The sequence below is a fragment of the Lynx rufus genome, unplaced genomic scaffold, assembly GCF_022079265.1.
Source record: "Lynx rufus isolate CCGP_SWC_20201006 ecotype Redwood Valley unplaced genomic scaffold, mLynRuf1.p SCAF_1, whole genome shotgun sequence".
NCBI classification, from domain to species: Eukaryota; Metazoa; Chordata; class Mammalia; order Carnivora; family Felidae; genus Lynx; species Lynx rufus.
The window spans coordinates 213,485,641-213,501,836 of record NW_025814823.1 but is presented as its reverse complement, the minus strand read 5'-3'; the positions used below and the strand labels follow the sequence as shown (position 1 = coordinate 213,501,836).

The 16,196-nt window shown below is 39.2% G+C and overlaps 1 protein-coding gene across 2 annotated transcripts; it reads left to right on the top strand.

Annotated features, from left to right (window-relative positions):
- Positions 1-2,072: 2,072 nt before the first annotated feature.
- On the top strand, positions 2,073-14,665 carry SUB1 (SUB1 regulator of transcription). Of its 2 annotated transcripts, none has more exons than XM_047093684.1 (5): positions 2,073-2,155; positions 4,622-4,694; positions 7,045-7,167; positions 12,284-12,392; positions 14,334-14,665. In XM_047093684.1, exons 2-5 carry the CDS (start codon positions 4,623-4,625, stop codon positions 14,411-14,413), a joined length of 384 nt encoding a protein of 127 aa, XP_046949640.1. In that variant the 5' UTR covers positions 2,073-2,155; position 4,622; the 3' UTR covers positions 14,414-14,665. The 2 variants fall into 2 exon arrangements, with proteins under 2 accessions (XP_046949640.1, XP_046949649.1); XM_047093693.1 differs by lacking the exon at positions 2,073-2,155 and adding an exon at positions 2,211-2,357.
- Positions 14,666-16,196: the final 1,531 nt, after the last annotated feature.

Here is a 16,196-nt window from a genome sequence, read left to right as displayed (position 1 = left end):
AATGCCGGGCAGATGGTGGAAATCATGACCTGAGCTAATGCCTACCCGCATAACCTACTGAGCCACCCAGGCACCTGAGAACTTCTTGATATTCAGACTCACCTTAGAGCCTCTGCTCTGTTTGAAACTCCCAGCACCAACATTTTAGCCCAGCTGCCCCTTTTCTTTCAGGTTCCTGTCCAAATAGTCCCATTTCATCCTTATCATATCTAAATTAATCTCACCCAATATCCTCTATGGCATCATCCTGTTTTTCTTCTAGTTTTCATAGTGCTTATCTAAAATTATCATCTGTATTTCATTTTTTGCTTGTTTATTGTCTGCTTCATGTATTTACACAGGCCCTATCAATCCTATTAATTCCTGAATTCCTGGCGAATTCCTGGCGAATTCTCTTTGAGTAAACAGAGTTGTAACTCTTTTTATCTTGGAGGAGGAGGAGGGGAGGTTGTGAGTCAGATGACTACAAACAGTGTCCTGAACTCTATCCATCCTCAGCTGACACCAGAGTTCCAGGGAGAGCCACATCCATGGCTTTCAGGGCCTGGGCAGCCCAGTGATCCTCTAGTTACCCCAGTATATGAGCTCAGTACAACCAGATACCCTGACAATGCTCTAGGGCACTGTTGGCCACAGGGAAACTTTGGCCAGCTGGCCATAGTGCTGGTGGGGGAGCTCCCCAAACTTCCTCTAGGTGTGCAAACTCTAGGCTAGCAAGAGACCATGCTGGGACAGTAGTTATTGAGTACCTTTCATTTTTTTACAAATTAATTTAAATATTTCTTACTTTTTCAACTTTCTCATTGAAGTGTATCTTATATACTGTGAAATTTTACATCTATGTACACCTGTGTAACTGCCACCCAGACCAAGATATATTCATCATCCTAGCAGATTCCTTTATACTTGCTCCCAAGTGATATTCCCCAAGGGTTACTGACCTAGATCCCCATAGATTATTTTTGCCTTTTTTGGAACATCATGTAAAAGGAATTGTACAGTAAGTGTTTCATTTTTTAAAAAGTGGTCATCTAGCCTGACACTGCATGATTAGGAGAGGGTAAGAACTCTTGCACTCTCTCAGTCGGCAGCAATGTGAGTCAGACAGTGCAGGGTTTGAATCATGACTCACTCCCTATATAACCTCTAGCAGCTTATTCAACCTTGTTGACCCTGGGTTTCTTCATTATAAAATTGAGAGAATAATAATTCCTACTTTGGAAAGTTGAGATGAGTAATATATGCAAAGTGCCTCATGCAGTGGCTGACACATAGTGGGTGCTTGATAAATGTGTGTTGGATAAATAAAACTTTATATATATATTCTTTTTTTTAAGTTTATTTTTGATAGAGAGAGAGAGAAAGAGAGAGAGAGCGCGTGCTTGAGCAAGGGAGGAGCAGAGGGAGAGGAGACACAGAATCCCAAGCAGGCTCCACACTGTCAGCGCTGAGCCCAACGGGGGCTGGAACTCATCAACTGTGAGATCATGACCTGATCTGAAATCATGAGTCAGGCTCTTAACCAACTGAGCCACCCAGGCACCCCTATATATATTCTTGGCTATAGCAGGCATTTATTAACTGTAAATCTATTGGCCATGTTCCTGCTTGTAGTATGGATTTCTCCTGTCTTCGTGAACTACCTCCAAGACTTCAGTTTAAGGATAAGGGTGGCCAAGGACTTCTGTAAAGATTTCTTGCACTTTCCAGAATTAAATGTGTGACACTTTGGTTTCCTTCCTTTGGATTTTACCAGCCAAAAACTGCGGAAGGTGGGGGGGGTGGGGTAATGACCATTTCTGGGAAAATGGGCTTATTCAGTATGGACACTTCACTTTAGTACAAGAAACACTTATGGAATTAAGGGCAAAGTTCGATGGTTGTCATTCGTGTTTTATTCGTGCCCTCATTCACACTCACAGGTCAGGCTCAATCTCCGCTGCATTTCACTTTCAAGGCACTGGCTCAGCACGAGGACGGTCCCTTTAAGGCCCTGGAAAGGGTCTCGCTGTTGGTTTCGGCGAGGAAGCCACGCCCCATCACGTGTGCGCAGTCCCAGAGGGGCGGGGCCGGCAGCTCCTCGCTTTCGTCACTTCCGGTTCTCTGTCAGTTGCAAGCGAGCGAGCAGAGAGCTGTTCGGCTGGAAGAGCGGAGCGTGAGTGTTGGGGGCCCCGCCCCCACCCTTCGAGCCCCTGCCCGGCCGATCCCCACCCTCCCGGCGGGGCCGCGAGCCGTTTGCGGCCTCTACACCGCTCGCCGGCGACGGCCGCGGGAAATGGCGGCGCTGCCAGACCTCCCCTTTCCCCGCCTTGGCCTCCCTGGACCTCCTCCTTCGCCGACCCTGCGCCCCATGCGCTGTAGGCCATTCCGCGCCAGAAGCTGGCTCTCGGGAATGGCTCGGGCGCGGCGAGAGCTGCGGCCCCGGGCGGCGGGGTGCGGCCGGGCGGGGGGCGGGGAGCTTTGGGGAGGGGGCCGAGGCGCCCCCGGGACAATGCAGCGGCGGCCCGGGCCACAGCGGGGGCGCGTGCGGAGCCTGCTTTTCCTCAAGGCTTTGCTGGGGCTCTCACCGTGACTCCCAGGGTGGGGGGGCTGTCTAGGGGAGGGAGAGAGCGGACCCCGTCGGAGGAGGGCTGCGGGGGAAGGACGGCTGGTATGTTGGGGGTAGGTAATGCTTCGAGAGAAGAAAATGGCGCTTGGTGCAAGTCCCTCCTCTTCCCATACGGTCTCCTCCGCACTTCGCCGCCTCCCACGCCCCCTCCGACCAACCTGTCTCCCCCCCGCCCCAGCCGTTGCCAGCCCCAGGGTTCCAGCAGTTTCCTGGTGTCGCGCAACCCCCTTTCCCCATGTTGGTGCTCATCACCCTCGTGTAGTACCGAATTCGTGTGCCTTTTAGTCTACGTTTATTTTCACCTCGTCTTTTCTAGTCCTCCACGCCATCATCAGAGAATGAAGATTCGTTTTTTCAGTTGCGTTTTGTATATATTCTACACTAGCATTTTAATACCACCTGCCTGAATTACTAGCCTGCCTTTTTTTTAAGTAAAAATACATTTTGTCAAAAGTTCAAAGTGGCCTTAGTTACCATTATCTTGTTTTTTTGTTGAATGGGCTTCTAATTTGGATTAATTACGAGGTCATTCTTTGAAATGATCTTAGCCCTCCCCTCCCCCCCCCGCAGCTTTTATTAGTAGACCGTATAGTTATGCTTGATTATTTCAAAGTGAAAAAATAGGTTATGTTCAATTTAATTACCTTTAAAAAAATGTTTCTTGGCATTATTAGCTGCTAGCATAAAAAAAACTTAAATTGATTTTGGAGTTTAGGATGTAAAATGGAGGCAGTAACAGGATTAGTACATAAAACATGGTTCAGAACATTGTTGGTTCCACCTGAGTTTACTCTTCTCATCAGGAAATTACCAGTTAAAATCAACATGGCTGGTTGGGTATGTTTGAGCTTTTTGAAATTAGTGGCTAGAATTGGAATGGATGGCCCACTTCTTTTACCTTGACCTCCTATTGTGGAATACATTCAATGTCAGTGTAGAGACAGGTTTAGTCTAGAGAGCTAGATTATGATATTTTGAGGAGAAAATGAGGTCTTTTTTCCTTTATTCAACATTTAACAGACTTTGTTGTATATATTGGGGCCTTTAGGTTATACAAAAATTAATAGGACCCATCCTTTTTGGACAGAAAGCAAAAGATTTTTTAATAAGTGGTTTACCACTTGGTTTTATAAAGTGCCTTGAAAAGAAGTACAGCATGCCTTGGAATTCCTTGAAATTTGGGCTTTAGCTTTTTTTTCTTTTCTTTCTTTTTTTTTTTTAATCACTGCAAAAGTAGAGAAACAAGGCCCTCTGTCTGGCTGTGCTCAGTAAACCTCCACTTGAAAGCAAGGGATTGGCCTATGTATGTACCTCTGGGGAACTAGGGCCATAGTAGGAATTTGAGAAAAGGTGTTGCCCCTCCCATAAGCAGATTCTTCAGAATTTAGTTATATTCCAGAGAAAAAAATCAGTGTAAAATGTAATGAATTGTAAAAATTACGTATAACTTTGTGAACTCTGAATAGGTGCTTGTTATTTTGATGGCATGGTCAAAAAGCCAAAGAGCATGAAGGACATACACAAAATGTGAAAAAATAGGATTATACTGGAGAGTGAATTAGCTATTGACATCTGTATAGTGCAGCTCTTCTCCATGTTGGGTGGATAATTCCGTTAGATCTTATGAGTGAGAAATACAAAGCAGTATTGAGGATATTCCTACTTCCTGGTTTTAGCAGATTGCTGTCACCTGCCTTCTTGCAATTTTTCCTACCCATAAACTTCTAACCTCTCTAAAATGCAGTATAAAAAGACCCAATGGCTTTGAGAAAGAGGTGTAGGAGTATGAGAGGTGTGTGACATTTTACTTCTTTCTCCTTGCTGGGTTCTTGGTGTTATTTTCAACTCAGAAGAGCATAGATTAAGAGTATAACTTGTAGCATTGTGCTTCGTGTCACAATTCCAGTACCACAAAACGATAGAACCATGGAACTTCTTAAATTTTTGCTTGGGAGAGATTAAGCTGGAGGTAATCGAATAATTTGTTAATTATATAATGTATTTGTCTTGCAGAATGCCTAAGTCAAAGGAACTTGTTTCTTCAAGCTCTTCCGGCAGTGATTCTGACAGTGAGGTTGACAAAAAGGTGACTATTAATGCAAGTCATTTCTGTGATACTTAATTCAGCAGTATTGCCCACATCCAGTTCTAAAGGACAGCAAAGCATATCAGAATGGTAAAAAGAGAGCTTGGACGGGTGTTTCTGAAAGTGCAAATGGTTCTGGGACCACTTGACCAAAGTGCCTAGGGTACTTGTTCATGCACACTCCTGGCCCCTAAATCAGACTTGAGCAAGTCTTTGGACCTGAACAAGTCTCCCACTGAGGACTTCTAGGAACACTAACTCTGCAGAACTACCACCTTATTCCCTAGGGGGAATAGCATTAGAAATAGGCCAAAGCCGCTATTTGCTTTATTTGGAAATCTGCCTAATCTGTAGGTATTGTGTGTTGTAGTTGAACTAAATTACCTGAACTCTGAATGCAGGTGTCAATTTTGGCAGTGTCCTTGGCCACTGATGTTTATCCAGCCCACTAGGATTACTTCAAATGTAGGCTTGGTACATGTTAAGTTAGAATGTTATTTACTCTGGTCTCCTCCTTTTAGTGAAATCAACACCCAGCAAAGCTAACGTGAAATAACCCATTTTGACAACAGGCTTTTTCTACATTAGTTGACACCTGTGCTGGAAGCTGTGCATTCTGCTTACCTGAGCAGCTCACATTGTAGTCCGAGCTTCCTTCCATGCAGAACTTTTTATTTCCTAGAAGCTTACATAATTATGTCTCTGAGTTTAGTTGACAGTGTTAGTTAAAAGAGCTTATGGGAGAATCTTGGAGAAGATGGATCTTTAGGGAAATAAAGAATATATCATGTAAAGCTTGAAATGAAGCCTCAAAGAGCATACATAGCTGTACTGCAGAAGGAAATATGTCTTAAATTCTTATTTGCATTTGGTATGGCATTTGATTATGTTCATTTAGCAAATTTTTATTGAGTGTTTATGTGCCGGCCATGTGCCAATCCCTGGGGAGTATCCAGACCCTGATACAAAGAATAATCACTTTCTGCTTATTGAGCTGAATTGATTTTTGCCATTTGTCCCAAATAGTATTCTTAATCCTGTAAGCACTTAAATTAAATACATTCACTTTTGGGGCACCTGGGTGCCTTGGTTGAGTGTCCGACTTCAGCTCAGGTTGTGATCTCGTAGGGTTCGAGCCGTTGGTCGTGCTCTGTGCTGACCGCTCAGAGCCTGGAGCCTGCTTCAGATTCTGTGTCTCCATCTCTCTCTGCTCCTTCCCGCTCATGCTCTCTTAGAAATAAACTTAAAAAAAATTAAATGCATTCACTTTTTCAGTTATATGCATACGTACATTATATTTTATCTAGTTTCATCTAATTTAGTAAGACAACACGTCAGTTTGTACTTTCCACCAAAAGGAACACGACTGCCCTCTCCTGTTTAGGTTGGGAACTCCACTAGTTTTCATAGGCGTTAGCTCATTTTAAGAACCAGGCTATATAAAAAGTTTTTACAATAATGCTGTTTAATTTAAAACGTTGTTTTGATTTTGAATAGTAGTCTAAGCACATTGCTGTCCACCTTTGGTGATTTTTTTTTTTTTTTCTGATGAGGAAGTTCTTGAATTGTTGACTTCTAATGCTCAGTACGAAATAGCTTTCTTAGGTTTGTGTACTCATAAATTTTTCTTTCTTTTTTTAAAAGTTTATTTATTTGTTTATTTTGAGAGAGAGAGTGCGCACATATGTGCATGAGCAGGGGAGGGGCAGAGAGAGGGAGAGAGAGAATCCCGAGCAGGCTCCATGCTCTGCGTGGAACCCGTCTCGGGGCTCGATCCCATGAAATGTGAGATCATGGCCTGAGCTGAAATCAAGAGTCAGATGCTTTAACTGACTGAGCTACCCAGGTGCTACATGTACTCATAATTTTCAAAGTCAATTTAAGTCCCTTTTGGAATAGGCAGCGCATGAATAACATATCCTAGATTGGAATAAGTTGGTTGTATTTTTACGAATTAATATATTTTCTTTGTAAAAAAAATTAGTAGCTGACTAACTTTAATAGACTTGTGGTTTCTAAAAGTTTATTCAAAAGCAGCAGACCCCCCCCATTTTTTTTCTTCCCAGAGAAATCTGATGTGCATATCTGGTCTATTAAAGAGTTGTGTCTCTGGTTATTACCTCTTTGATGCCTGAAGTGACTTTTGGGCTCTTGGGAACACATTTTGAAGACACTGTGTTAGATATTAGGTTAATTCCATAGTTCTCTTGTCAAGTGAAACTTGCCTGTGTGTGTTTTTAGGATTCCTCTGATCCTTTAAGTCCTAAGGAGTCAGGAAGTGTTTGAACCTGAAATGTGTTTTATTCTTATGTATGCAGATTTTAACCATTATTCTTGTTTTTCTTTCAAGTTAAAGCGGAAAAAGCAGGTTACTCCAGAAAAACCTGTAAAGAAGCAAAAGACCGGTGAGACTTCAAGAGCCCTGTCATCCTCTAAGCAGAGTAGCAGCAGCAGAGATGATAACATGTTTCAGGTAATTTCCTTAGATCCAGAGGAATTATTATCTGGCTTGATCTGATGAATGTTGAAAGTACTATAATCCTGCATAATAATTTTTAATGTTTCTTATAATCATCTTCTATTCGTTGAAATGTAAGAGCAAGTTTGTAGAAATGAAAGTAATTTATATGCTGCTAGATTATTGTTAAAGTCTAGAAACTTGTGGTTTGGCTAAGTGTAAAACAATGAATTTAAAATTATGGACATCCAGGGGCTCCTGGGTGGCTCAGTTGGTTAAGCGTCTGACTTCAGCTCAGGTCATGATCTCACAGTTCATGAGTTTGAGCCCCGTGTCTGTGCTGACAGTTCAGAGCCTGGAGCCTGCTTCAGATTCATTCTCTCTCTCTCTCTCTCTCTCTCTCTCTCTCTCCCCCCCCCCCCCCAAAATAAACATTGAAAAAAAAAAAGATTTTAAAGTTGTAGGCATTCAGAAACAGATTGAGAACTGCACATTTAGGAAGCAGTTTGAATGCAGGGCTTGATCTCATGAACCTGTGAGGTCATGACCCAAGCTGAAACCAAGAGTCGAACACTTAACCAACTGAGCCACCCAGGCATCCTTGAGTTGTTCATTTTAGCCATTCTGACCGGTGTGAGGTGGTATCTCATTGTGGTTTTGATTTGTATTTCCCTGATGATGAGTGATGTGGAGCATCTTTGCATGTGTCTGTTAGCCATCTGGATCTTCTTTGGAGAAATGTCTATTCATGTCTTCTGCCCATTGCTTCACTGGATTATTTATTGTTTGGGTGTTGACTTTGATAAGTTCTTTACAGGTAAAATAGGTATATATTTTGAATCTACTGATGGCCTTGAAAGACAGTGCCAGGATTAAGGTTAGAATAGGAAAATAGAAGTTGGATATTTTTACTCACTTTTTGCCTAGTTATGTGTGTGGATGAAAATAGACACATGATGGTTATACTTACTACTGTATTGAATATGGAATATGCTAAAAGAGATTTCAGGTGCACTGATCACACAGAAAATGGTAACTGAAATGATATGTTAATTATCTTGACTAGTAATCATTTCACTATGAATAGATCACATCTTCATGTGGTACACCTTAAATGTACACATTTTTTGTTAAAAAATATTAAAAATTTAGACAAAATGCAGATGGATTAGTTATAAGTTTTAGTCTTCTGACTTGCTTATAGCTTAGGGGAGCAGACTACTTTGATAGAGAACATAAGTCAGTATATGCAAGGAAGAATTATGAAAGGGCCCTCATTTCTTTAAGTTTGAATGCTGTTTTTTTGTTTGTTTTTTTGAATGCCTCCTGTACATCAGGCCTTGCTAAGTTCTGGGTAAGCAGTAATGGTCCCAGTAGACATGGTCTCTGGTTTTGTGGAATTTATAGGGATAAATATTATACTAATAAACATACATATATATGTATATGTATACATATAAGTTATGTTAAGGGCTGAGAAATAAAAGGGTAGGTTATTATGAGAGAGAAGGTGCTCTGGGAATCTCTCTCTAAAGAAGTGACATTTGAAGCTTAAGACATAAAGGAGGAGCCAGTCATGAAATATACGAGAGAGGGAATCCTTTCTAAAGTAGAGAGGCTTGTGCAAATATTTTGTGGCTGGAGCCTAGGAAACCTGGTTGAGAATGTAGATGATCTGGTTGGTAACGAGGGTGAGGGACCAGGTCTTGCACTCTTTGAGTTTTATTCTAAGTGCTGTGGGAAGTTTCCTTAAGGGTCAGAATGAAATGTGGAATCTGCAAGAGAAGCATCCCGTCCTTTCATAGACCTTCTTGTAGAGAATGGACTTTCTTCTTGTGGAGAATGAAGTGCTGCATTGGAATATTTTAACTTAATGTTTGCAATAGAGGTAAAAACTTTCGAGGATTTGGGCAACTATCTATCTTGGACTTTCTCTGATTAGTTCTTGTTTACCGTTTGCCTGCCTTTGTCTGTGTAATGAAAACATCTGTAGCATTTTAATGGATTTTATCTTGTCTATTGAAGAAACAGGATCCACATTTAGAGATTTTATTATGTTAGAGCAGTTTGGGGAAAACCACATCTATTTTTAGGGGGTGGTTATCTCATCAAAAAAAGTGGGTTCAGTTTTTAAAACCTCATTTGGAAAGCTTCCTGAGCCTCATAAAGCTGTAAGATTCCTCACTCTTTTGAAAGCGCCTCTTGGTTTCTCTAGGAGGAACTATATATTTTATTTTCAAAGTGACTTTTCACAGACCTTAGTAGTGACAGGCATTCTACAAGATAATCTTTAATTTTGTTGCTGTTATAGGTTTTTCTTTGAAATGGTAATTTGGCCATAGAAAAATATTTTGGTGATAATACTGAATTTTAATTGGCTTAAGAACACAGTAGAGTACATTGGTTATATAAATATAAAATGAGAACTTCATTTTTACTTATAATAATGGTTTGACAATTTTATTAATATTTTATTTGAAAATTTTTTTTTCCTAGAATTTTTATAGTTTTAACCTTCAGGTTTAGGTCTATGATCCATGTAGAATTAGTTTAGTTTTTCTGTGTATGGTGTGAGATAGAGGTTGAACTAATTTCTCCCCCCCATGGAGATATTCTTAGAGTTATTAAATCAGTATTGTAAGTCCCAATGAACAGTTCCACTATGAGAATTATTCTGGCCTTATCTAATTTATCCATTAAAACAGTTTACTAAGAGCCCAGTATGATAGGCACTAGGGGGTTTCAAGAAGACTGATTAAAAAATAAGCCATTAAAAGTGACCATAAGATCACTGGTGACTAATTTAGTGTAGGCAGTGGGGATTTAATTAGTAGAAACAGGGGCACCTGGGTGGTGCAGTCAGTTGAGCGTCCGACTTCAGCCAGGTCACGATCTCGCGGTCCGTGAGTTCGAGTCCCTCGTCAGGCTCTGGGCTGATGGCTCAGTGCCTGGAGCCTGTTTCCGATTCTGTGTCTCCCTCTCTCTCTGCCCCTCCCCCGTTCATGCTCTGTCTCTCTCTGTCCCCCAAAAAATAAATAAACGTTGAAAAAAAAATTTTTTTTTTAAAAAATTAGTAGAAACAGTATTCCTCTCCTTTCAAAATTTAGCAATAAATGGAAGAGGGAAACACGGAGAAAGTTTACAAAATGCAGGTTAGGGAAAATGTTTTCTAGAAGAGGGGAATGAGCATGTTAAGAAATGGTAGGTATGAAGCCAGTGAAATGGGAAAGAACGTGTATGAAAGAAACGGGATAGAAAAAGTAAAGAAAGTTAACTGATAATGATGTGAGTACAGAGAAGAAAGATTTGAAGGCACTTAACCCGTACCCAGTGAACTTCATTTCTCCATAAAGCATGGGGCATACCCTGGAATTAGGGGTATACCAGCAGGACAAGAAACTTAACTTGAAAATGGAAAACTAAAGGAAAATGCACAAGACCTAGCTGAGACCAGAAAAAGCAGTCTAAAAGGACACAGGCAAGATGGAAGCCATTAATATGTACTGGCTCAGCACAGCTGTGATTCTACTACAGTAATAACTTGTATCCCCGTGAAAAGGATTATCTAATAATCAAGGGGCCCTGGTTCGAAGGGAAAGGAGCATAACCGAACCCCAGATCTTTAGATGTTGATGTAAGCACAAAAATCATAGCTGGTTTTTAGTCAGTAAGCCTGAAGAGTAGTTTCAGAATGAGTAAGAGATGGGCAGGTGTTAAAAGTTTTGATCAGAAAGTGTGACTTCTTAGTTTAAGTGCTAGATAGTATATTACAGCAGTATAAGACATCCTGGAAAGTGCTTACAGACACTTTGTTGAGTAAATTGTTTTCCTTTGTAGTTTGTTAAGCACAGTGTAAGGTTTTTGAAAAATAGTTTTCTGTGGGTAGTTTTAAGTTCTTACTTTGAGACTATGGGTGAAGTATATTAAAGATGTTATTTGAAATGAGTGTCTAAAAGGAAAAGCTTTCTCATGTTACTATTGACCGGATCTCTGGACTTTTAGAATGGTGTATTGCTGTTGGAGTCTATGGATTCCTACTGGTTGTAGTTTGTACTGCAAAACTTTGCTTTCTAATGATTTTTATTGTGGTAAAAATAAAAAAACACTTTACATGGAATTTGCCATTTTAACCATTTTTAAGCATACAGTAGTGTTAAGTATGTTTATATTATTGTGAAACAGATCTCCAGAACTTTTCATTTTGCAAAACTTAAATAACAACTCCCCTTTACCCCCTCCCCAGGCCCTGATAACCACCATTCTACTTTTTGTCTCTCTGAATCTGACTAGTCTAGGCATTTCTTAAAAGTGGAATCATATAGTATGTATCTTTCTATGAGTGGTTTCTTTCACTTAGCGTATGTCAGCAAGGTTCATCCGTGTTGTAGCATGTGATTTCCTGTTTGTTTATTTATTTATTTATTTATGAGAGTGTGAGCAGGGAGGGGCAGAGGGAGAGAAAATTTTTTTTTTTAATGTTTGTCTATTTATTTTGAGAGAGAGAGAGAGAGAGAGAGAGAGAGAGAGGGAGGGAGAGAGAATCCCAAGCAGGCTCCGTGCTGTCAGCGTGGAGCTTGATGTAGGGCTTGATCCCACGAACCACGAGATCATGACCTGAGTCGAAATCAAGAGTCAGACACTTAACTGACTGAGCCACCCAGGTGCCCCTAGGATTTCCTTTTTTTAAGGCTAATACTCCATTGTATGTATATAACACATTTTGTTTATGTCAACATTTAGGTTGCTTCCATCTTTGGGGTGCTGTGAGTAATGCTGCTGCAAACATGGGGGTACAAATAAATATCTTCTCAAGACCTTGCTTTTATTTCTTTTAGGTACATACCCAGAAGTGTGGCTCCTAGATCATTGCTAGATCATGTATTAGTTCTGTTTTTAATTTTTTTGAGGCATCTCCATACCATTTTCCATAGTGTTCCTCTGTTTTACTAATGATTCCTTTAATGTGAAAATGATTGGAAGGGTCAGATGTGCTTCATTTAATTCCGTCTTTTTAAGAAAGATTTTTTGAGTGACATTTCCTTTGGTTGTAGTTTCGATATTCAGAATAGTAGTAAATATAAATATGGACATCACTCTTGAATACCTTTCTATGTTTTTTTTTCTTTGGCAGATTGGGAAAATGAGGTATGTCAGTGTTCGAGACTTTAAAGGGAAAGTCCTAATTGATATTAGAGAATATTGGATGGATCCGGAAGGTGAAATGAAACCAGGAAGAAAAGGTGAGATTTAATTTCCTGAATTTGGTCCTGATATTAGGACTGAACTAAAAATTATCTAAGTAACGTATCTTACTTGAAATTGAAATAATGTTTGGCAGTGCATTGGGAGGATCTTCATTCAGTTGAGTGTTCTGTAGTCTTTTTGGACATGACACTTCCTTCAGTCACCTGTCTTAAATAATTGTTGGAATAAAACCCAGAAGAAAGAATACCCCTAATATCATTTCATTTGGCTGCTAATTTGTTTGGCTATTTTTTTTTTTTTTTAATGTTTGTTTATTTTTGAGTGGAGGAGGGGCAGAGAGAGAGGGAGACAGAGGATCCAAAATAGGATCCGTGCTGACAGCAGAGAGCCTGATGCGGGGCTCGAACTCTCAAACTGCAAGATCATGACCTGTGAAGTTGGATGCTTAACCAACTGAGCCGCCCATGTGCCCCTGCTTGGGTGTAACTTTAAAAAAAAAAAAAAGTTTATCTGAATTCTTAAGTAGTAGGCACTATCTGAGAAGTTGTAAAAATTGGAATGAAAAATTCTGGTTTATAGTGTTTCCTTTTGGTTCATCTTCTAAAGGATATTCTTTAACGGGGCGGGGGGGGGGGTGGTGGGTGGGATCCTTTTACTGGGTCTTTGTCCTCTTTCCATTTATGTTGCATCCCATCCCAAGCATATCAGCATCATAGAAGCATACTGGATTTTTTCACCAGATTTATAGCTAGAGAACATTTATATGGATTAGCATAAATTCCTATATTTGGGTAGTTAGCTGCTTTAGGTTGATCCTTAGCTAATAATAAAAGGCCTCTTTATCTTCTACTCTGCCTGTTTGTGATTTTGAAGGTACTGCTTGTTTGCTTCATGTGGGTTTTGGGTTTACTAAACCTAACGTTTGTTTTCATACCCTTTAACATTTTCTTGTTCAGGTCGTTTCTGGCTCATTCAGGTTGTTTCATTGTGGGCAATGCCACATTTCTTGTTTCTGCAAACATTTACTAAAATAATTTGATCAGCTTAAAGTCTTTCCAAGGTGTTGATGCATTATGTTCTTCTGCCTTCCTCTCACAATTTCATGGCCTCCCAGCAGTTTTCTGAAAAATACACTCATTCTTCCAATTCTAGTTTATTTCTCTATTTACATGGGTCAGGTATTAGAACATTGGAAGTTCCAAGTTCAAAATACTTTCTGTTTATAGTCTTACATCTTAAATAGAAAAGACATGTTATTAACTAACATTTTAAGTGTTTACTTATGTGTCATGTGATACACTTAGCTTTTTATTCAGATTAACTAATGTATTGGTTCTCAACACCCCTTTGAGGTGTAAATAACCATTTTACTGGTGAGACCAAGGCTCAGAGGTAATGACAGTTTTCTAAGGTGACATTAGTGATTGGGAGGCAGTGATAGAACCCTGACAGCATGATTACAGAATGCATTTTTAATCAGTACATACATTCTGAGAAGTTCTGTATGGGTCACGTCCCAGGAATTTTTCCAAAGTGAAATGAAGGTTTCTGGAATAACTCAGCACAAAGTCATTCACCTTGAGTTCCTGTAAAAATTTGAGCAAATGTTGGAACCAACTGGATATAGAAATGGAGTGTCACATATGAAATCTGGACCTGGCCACTTAGCCTGCTAGTTTACAAACTAGCAGATTAGCTTGTGAGGTGCATCTTCAAATCATTTGTTCTCACGGGGTATAGTAAGTATTGTGCAGGATACAGTGTTGGAAGTAAAACTAGATATAAGACTGGTCTTGGTTCAGGTAATTGTGATGAATATGTAATTAACAAATTAAGAGATTTGACTCTCAGTATGGTTCCATTGTGCCTTTCAAAGTGACAGCTGTTGATAAAGCAGTATTTTAGTTGTAAGTATGAAAATCATCAAGAAAGCATAAATAGAGTTTCAACTTTTAATTTTTAAAACTTTGTTTTAGGTATTTCTTTAAATCCTGAGCAATGGAGCCAGCTGAAGGAACAGATTTCTGACATTGATGATGCAGTAAGAAAACTGTAAAATCAGAGCCATATAAAACCTGTACTGTTCTAGTTGTTTTAATCTGTCTTTTTACATTGGCTTTTGTTTTCTAAACGTTGTTTTCCAAGCTATTGTATATTTGGATTGCAGAACAATTTGTAAGATGAATACTTTTTTTTTAATGTGCATTATTAAAAATGTTCTGAGTGAAGCTAATTGTCAACTTTATTAAGGAGGATTGCTTTGTGCCCGCCACCTAGTGTAAAATAAAATCAAGTAATACAATCTTAACTGTTGTGGCCTTTTTTGATCAAAGGAGTTGGTACTGTTTAAGGCCAAAAGTAACAGTTTATAGACCTGTTAATTTCAACTTGGCTTTTACATTCAAAAGGATTTGTATTGCATTGGATTTATAAACTCTGACTTGTGAAATCCATAGTTGATCTGTTTTCTTCCAGCTCAATGTCTAGACTTGTTGTATTTTTCCACCCCAGTTGATACTTCACTTTCCCTTTTTTTACTTCATTTTCCTTTAGTAACTTAACTTGTCATGTTCAGTTTTCATTTCACTTTTTGCTCTTTTTCTTGAATATATTCTAATTTGGAAAGTCAGTGAAACTGTCAAAATGTTAGTTATCTCAATAAGGTACTTGTAATTAAAATATTATATGAGAGCTACAATCACTAATTCTACTGTATTAAATATTAGGAGATATAGTTTGATAAAAAAAAAACATGGCTTGTATGAAAACTGAACAAGTAAGTGTATGTCGTTACCTGTAGCGTTCTGTGTAGTTACCTTACTGCTTAGTCTGCAGAGAATAGTGACTTAGATGTCTGATTTGCTTTCACTTATTAAACATGTTCACCATGGGATGATGTCTATAAAATCAGATACTGTTATATTAGATTAGGATTTAATAAAAATTGTGAAAGCTTATTGGCCTAACATTTTATTTTGTAACATGGAGTATATATATAGCCAGAGATCTCACTGAGCTTTACTGTCGTAGTAATGTGGTCAGTTTTTGGAGGAAAGAGTAGATAGAGCATATTCTTACTGGCCTTTTCTTAGTAGGCTTGGTTCTTTTGCAGTTTTATCTCTCGGATAGTAGTGTTCTAGACTTAATGTTAAGTTTTAGCAGGTACTCTGAAGTGATTTTCACTGAACCATAGTGATGAAGCAGATCCAGATTGAGGCACAAATTTCAGGGGCTTTGCAGCAATAAATAGGGCATGGTGTGCCTTAGGTAAAGAATGTAAAGGAGCTATAACTGAAATTGAAGAAGGTGGCAGTGAAGAGGAAGGAATTCTCTTCACACTAAATGATAACACGTGATATTTTGATCACATTGATAGGACACAGTTCTAAATGGAATGGTAAAAGAAACGTTTAAAGACATGAAAAATTCTTGTTAACAAATTACATATTTTTGGTAGCTAATCTTAAATGGTTTACTGCCATATCAGAGAGTTGCACTATTATACCAACTTTGATTACTGCATCTAAAACATTTTATAGTAGAATTGTCAAGGACTTGATTTCAAAACCAGCTGCCAGGACACATACAGTTACTAAATTTTTTTTCTGGCAGCTGTTCTAAGTCTGTTTTTACATTTTTTAGATGATTTTTTAGTGTTTTTAGCAGTAGCCCTAATAGGTGCATAATTGGGGAAGTAAATCCTCTCTTCTGGTATTTTAGCATCCAAATAATAGGTACCAAAAGTCTTCAAAATGGTATTTTAGACAAATCACGCTTGATTGATAATTTCCCCTTATTTGGGAATATAAATGTGTTCTATTAACTTAATTGGGTGAATT

Excerpts from the sequence above, each read along its gene's own strand:
- SUB1 (XM_047093684.1), top strand. The coding sequence starts at position 4,623 with ATGCCTAAGTCAAAGGAACTTGTTTCTTCAAGCTCTTCCGGCAGTGAT. Across the intron at positions 7,168-12,283 it reads GAGATGATAACATGTTTCAG|ATTGGGAAAATGAGGTATGT; the intron begins GTAATTTCCTTA and ends TTTCTTTGGCAG. Across the intron at positions 12,393-14,333 it reads AATGAAACCAGGAAGAAAAG|GTATTTCTTTAAATCCTGAG; the intron begins GTGAGATTTAAT and ends ACTTTGTTTTAG.